General features: G+C 61.2%; 1 protein-coding gene across 1 annotated transcript; it reads right to left on the bottom strand.

Moving 5' to 3' along the window:
* Positions 1-344: 344 nt before the first annotated feature.
* Positions 345-5,114, bottom strand: LEP (leptin). The gene is made up of 3 exons (XM_074953402.1): positions 5,053-5,114; positions 2,465-2,635; positions 345-1,044 (listed from the first exon to the last, which is right to left on the bottom strand). The coding sequence occupies exons 2-3, from the start codon at positions 2,606-2,608 to the stop codon at positions 682-684; spliced, it is 507 nt and encodes a 168-aa protein (XP_074809503.1). The 5' UTR covers positions 2,609-2,635; positions 5,053-5,114; the 3' UTR covers positions 345-681.
* Between the last annotated feature and the right edge of the window lie 271 nt (positions 5,115-5,385).

Genomic DNA, 5,385 nt, shown 5'->3' with positions numbered 1-5,385 from the left:
TCACACCTCCATGGAGTTTTCCGCCAGCCCCCAGTCACTTTGGGCTGGGCGGGACCTTGCCGCTTTCAAGTCATCCAGAAGGAGTGATACTAAACCTCTGTTCCCCTCCCAACAGGTGGAGTGGGCCACGTATGTCACGCTCCCCCGTTTCTTGGCCCAGGAAGAGAACGCTAGGCTCCGCACCCCCCCCCAGACGCACAGCGCCACAGAGAGGCCACTGGGTCAGTGCGGCCCATTTCAAACTTAAATTAAAAAAATATAGAGACAATAAATAAATACTGGAAAACTGCTCCAGGCATAGACTTCCTACAACAAAGGCAGGATGGTAGCTCCTGGATAGCCGGGCATGGTGCTCCTTACAGGGGAGCAGGAAACTTTTCTCTGGCATAGACATGCGTTCGGGTTACAGACAAACTGTGTTTGCAAACTTCCAGCGGCGGTGAGAGTTCTCAGGCCCCAGGATTCTGCTCCTTGCTAGAAGGACAGGGAGGAGGGTATGTCCTGGCACCAGGTAAAGTCCTTGGTGCTTTTTCTCTCAGTGGAAGTACGGGTGGGAATGACAATTCTGACATTCAGAGCAGCGGGCCAGAGGTCGTGCTCTGAAGCTGACCTACGGGAGAACCTAGCACACAGACGTCCTGTGCTCGGCTGTCAGGCAGCTGGTGATGCAGCCATTCTCCTCTAGCAGCGCTGAATGTGATCCAGATGTTTGACGATGCTGTGCAGGCACTTCTGGAGCCGGTCCAGCGCCACCACTGCAGCCGTGTAAGGAGAGGTAGTCAGCAGCTCAGTCAGATTCCCCAGAGCGTCCAGGGTAGAGGATTTGTGGAAGGTGCAACCGAGGTGAGAACCCAAGGTCTGGATCAGACTCCGGAGGTTCTCTATGTCGTTGAAGATTTGTGCTACGGGCACGTTTTCCATGGGCAGGCTGGGGAGGATCCTCTGGAATATCTGCAAGGTCTCGTCCATGGAGTCTAAGCTCTCCAAAGGTCGCTCTCCGGGGATGAAGTCAAGTCCATTTATCTTCAAGTTCAGAGGGAAGAGCTGCATGGAGGAGAAGGCTAGTTAGCCACGCTAGCACAGGGCTGCCCTCTCTTCTCTACAGGGGCTGTTTGGCTAAGGACTATGGCACTTCTACACTCCAGGGATCAGCCCCGGCAGCTCAGCCAGCTCTAGAAAGGTCTGCATGCTCTTCCTTGGGACGTGTCAAACAAGGCCATCACAAAGGCTCTAGGAAGGACACGCCAGCAGCCATGGAACGGATGGGCCCCTTTGCTATGCTGCCTTTGAAGACACTCTCTACAGCATGTGTGATGTGGGGCGGGGGGAGGAAACACATGTGCCATGTGTCTAGGTCACAAACAGGGGCTTGCTCTAACTGCCTCCTGATGCCTCCTGCCCTGACTTCAACCAGAGAGTTACCTGGTGGGATCCCCTAAGCAGAGGCATATTACAGTTTCATGGGGCCCTTGGCCAGAGCAAGGGGGGGGGTCCTCCTTACCCCTTCCATCTGCGGTCTCACCCCATTCTGCCCCCCCACCACTACGGCCCCGCAACCACTTTGCTCCTTTCTGCTCCCCCCCCCCCAGACCAGAGAAGCTCTTTCCCCACCATCACGGCCCCAGGGCTGCAGCGGGGAGTGAAAGCCCTGAGGCCGTGGCAGTGAGCGAGAGCACCTCCAATCCCGGGGCCACAGCCGGGCTCCGGGCACTGCGGCTTCCCCGACCCACCCACACAGTGCTTCTGCCGGGGCTCGGGGCTTCTGCTGCCCAGCAGTGGATTTTTTCTGGAGCCCCACTATTGGCCAGGGACCCTGGGCACAGGCCCCGTTGGCCCATTGGCTAATCCGCCACTGCCCCCAGGTAGGAATGCAGCATGGTGGGCCGTGTCGGGGCATACAGTGGCAAAGTCAAGTGAGAGTTCACAGCACCTGGCAGCAAATGGCTCACTTTGGGGCTGCAGGAAGGACGGGCAGTTAAACCACAGGGTTTGGAGCAGAAGGCAGATGGTGGAAGTAGCACATACTAGGAAGTATGTGTGTGTTCCCTGGCTCAGAGATAAGGACAGCAGCCAGGATGTGACACCCCAGTTGCCTGTCCTCAGCAGAGGGGAGTGAAGGGCTGTCCCAGGGAGCAAGGGAGATTTACACTGACCCTCGGGGAAGGCTCCCTTCCAGCAAGCTCAGGGACAGTGGAACTGTCCCCCAGGGGAAGGGACTCAGGGCGGGGTGGGCAGTTACAGACTCATCGACCTGGCACCCGCAGTCATCTCCAGCTTTGATTCCCTGGGCCGGATGCTCAGCTGGTGGGGCCCACTAGCTTCTCTAGCTACCACCAGCAGAGGTCCTGGCCCCAGGAGCCTGTTCGTGCCCCGAGGGTGAAATACAGCAGTGCCGGGAGAGGAATCGTTCTGTGAGCTGACCCGATCGCCCCACTGATCCTCCGCCCGGCTCGCCCCAACGTACCTGGTGCTCCTGGATCCGGGCTATGATGGTTCGTGTGAGGTTTTTGGTGTCAGCCTTGACCTTGTCGATTTTCACCGGCCGGCTGTAGAAGAGAGGCAGCCAAAACCAGAGCAGCCCACAGAGCGGCAGGCTGGGACGCCGCATTTTCCTCCCGCCTCCTTCGCTAAGGCCCTAAACAGGCAAGAGCAATGCAAGTTAAACAGGTGTTTGCAGCCCCCCAGAGACATGGCCTCCCAGGAGGTCTGAGAGCTGTGGGGTGCCGCCCCATGCTGGGGCTGCCCTCCTCTCCAGTGGGGCACCAGGCCATCAGATGAAGGAGCAACCCCCACAAATCTGCTTCTGGCTCTCAGCTGGGTCTTTTAACCGAGCTGTGGAGCCTGTGCCAGTCGAGCCAGGGGTCCCAGCTGCTGACGAGGCACCTGGGGGCGTTGCATTGCACAGGCATGTGCAGGCCGTCTGCACCCCCAGGGGTTAAAGCAGCGTGGCACAGGAGGGGGAGGTGAAGGCCTGCAGCATGGTCTGTGCAACACACCTTACACCCGCAGCTCTCCATGGGAGTGTGGAGCAAACGTGTGAGTGATTTGGGCTGCACCTACCCGAGATCGGGGCCCCTGGGGCTGGGGGCTGTGCATCCCCGGGGAGAGACAGGCTCTCCCCAAAGAGCTGCCAGGCTGGCTAGCCAGGGGCTGGGATAGAGAGGAGTCACTAGGCCATAGCCCTGATGGGGAGTGGAGGGATTAAATGGCTCCCCCATGCTCCCAGGGGCAGGGTGTGTCAGAGCTGGGACCTGAACCAAGAGCTCCTGACCCCACTCCAGCTGTCAGCCACAAGCCCACCCTTCACAGCAGTGCTTTGACCCTGAGCTGTGCTCAGGCAGAGAGCGACTCCCTTCCGCTCCCCATGTCCTCATCTTACCCTCTCGCGGGCCTGGCGGCTGCCTGGGCACCCCTCCCCCCTCGCTGTGCATTCTTTTCTCATTCGCTGGTGGCCACAGGCCCGTGCGGCTCTGCACCATGTGTGATGTGTCAAGGTTTCGGTTTGAGATTCCTGGCAGGGCTCCCTGCCCTGTGGCCTGCAAAGGCTCGGGCTGAGATTCCCGGCAGGGCTGCCTCTTGCTGAAGAAGTGGTGGCCAGCAATCGAGTATGCACCCGGGGCCCCTGGCAGGCTTGTGTCGGGGTTGTTGCTAGCCTGTGCCAGGGTCTACGCTGCCACATCTGCACTGCCTTGGTCATTGCACTAGCTGGGTTAAAGCGGGTCGAGAGGCCCTTGGCTCGCAAAGCTGGACAGAGCCGCCTGGGGGCCTGGCGAGGTCCTGTCACTACTGTGCAGGCAGGCGCCATGAGGTCAGCAGTAACATCACCTCCGCTGTACAGGTGGGGAGCTGAGTTTAACCGACTTGCCCAGGGACAGACCCCAGATCTCCCTCATCCAGCCCAACACCTCCACCACCAGACCTTCCTCTTGGCAAGGAGACCACGTGGTGCGGAGCAGAAAGGTCGAGTGCATGGGCAATCGAGACAAGGGGACACAAGGCCAGGGGGACATGCGGCCACTGGACCCCAGCACCTGGCTTAATCAGGCACCTTTCCCCTAGCAGGAATAAACCAGGCCTGACAGTGAAACATAACTGGCTCACCGTCTGCAGCCAGGGCTTCTCACAGCCCCAGCATCTCTGGGTGGGGAGAAGCAGAGCAAGGGACCTGGTGCAGAGAGCCAGTTAGCACAGTGCTCTGGGCCCGGGCAGGGACACTGGTTTATACCTGGCCAGGTAAAGTCCCCCGGCAGCTCAGCAGGGCTGAGATAGACCCCAGTGTCCTGCTGACAGCCCCTCTGCACCCCCCAGGCCTCACCCTGAGCCAGCTCCCGATTCCCCCCAGCATGGGTGAGAGGAGACTCCGGCTCCCCTGGGACCTCTTGATCCCAAGCCACCTTCCAGACCTGGCCCTGTGGCACTGGGCCCCTAGGTCACTATTAGCCTCCCCCACCTGGTCACTTTCCTTGACCCTTTTCTCCCATCTTCCTCCCTGTCTCTCCTGCTTCCTCCCTTGCCCTGAGCTGCTGCTTCTCAAGACCCCCTGGGGAGCCCCCTGTCCAGCGGGGGTTCAGATCACCAGGACTATGGGGCTCCTTCCCCACACCTCCTTGGTAGGGGTGAATCCTGTCTTGCCCTACATGATACACCCTCCCCTCCCACCCCCGACAGCCCCATTAACACAAAAGTGCCACCTGGCACTCTCCCTCCACAGACCTCCGAGCCTCAGTCCCATTTTGCAGCAGGGGAAACTGAGGCACAGAACGGGGATGTGGCTGGCAGAGCCAGGCAGGGAACCCAGCTCCCCCGAGCCCCTGCCCTACCCACGGGGCCACCGTCCACCCCCGCCTGGCAGCTTTTAAACTCCATGGCCCCGGAGAGGCTCCTTCCCCGTTCCCAGCCAGGGCAGAAGCGCTGGGCTCCCGCTGCCTTCCCCGTGTCGGGGCTGGGGCAGAGCAGGGCAACCCCCAGCTGAGCTGCGGCGGGGAGCCGGCCAGCCTGGGGCCCAGCGCCCCGGGCGGGAGGGAGGGGAAGGGAAGGGGGCCCCCACCTTACCTCCCGGCTCCCTTCGCCCTCCGCGCTGCGCTGGCTCCATGTCGGGCCGGGCCGGCTTATATAGAGCCGCGGCAGCATTGCACAAGGGTTACTCATCGCACCCCTCCTCCGCTTCGCCCCGCGCTGCAGAGCGAGAGAAGCGCCGGGCCGGCTGCAGCGCGGGGCGCCCCGGCCGTCCCACCCCCTCCGCCGCGCCCCGACAGCCCGCGGGCCGCGGGGGGCAGACGCGAACCCCGGGGTCGCCCCGCCGGCTGCTGCTGGTGTCATTTGATCAGATCGCGTTAATGTAACTTCTCCCCTTCGACTTCCCGCTTCCTCTCGCCTTGTGTACAA

Source organism: Natator depressus, chromosome 1 (assembly GCF_965152275.1).
Source record: "Natator depressus isolate rNatDep1 chromosome 1, rNatDep2.hap1, whole genome shotgun sequence".
Taxonomy (NCBI): Eukaryota; Metazoa; Chordata; order Testudines; family Cheloniidae; genus Natator; species Natator depressus.
This window is presented reverse-complemented; position numbering and strand designations above follow the sequence as displayed.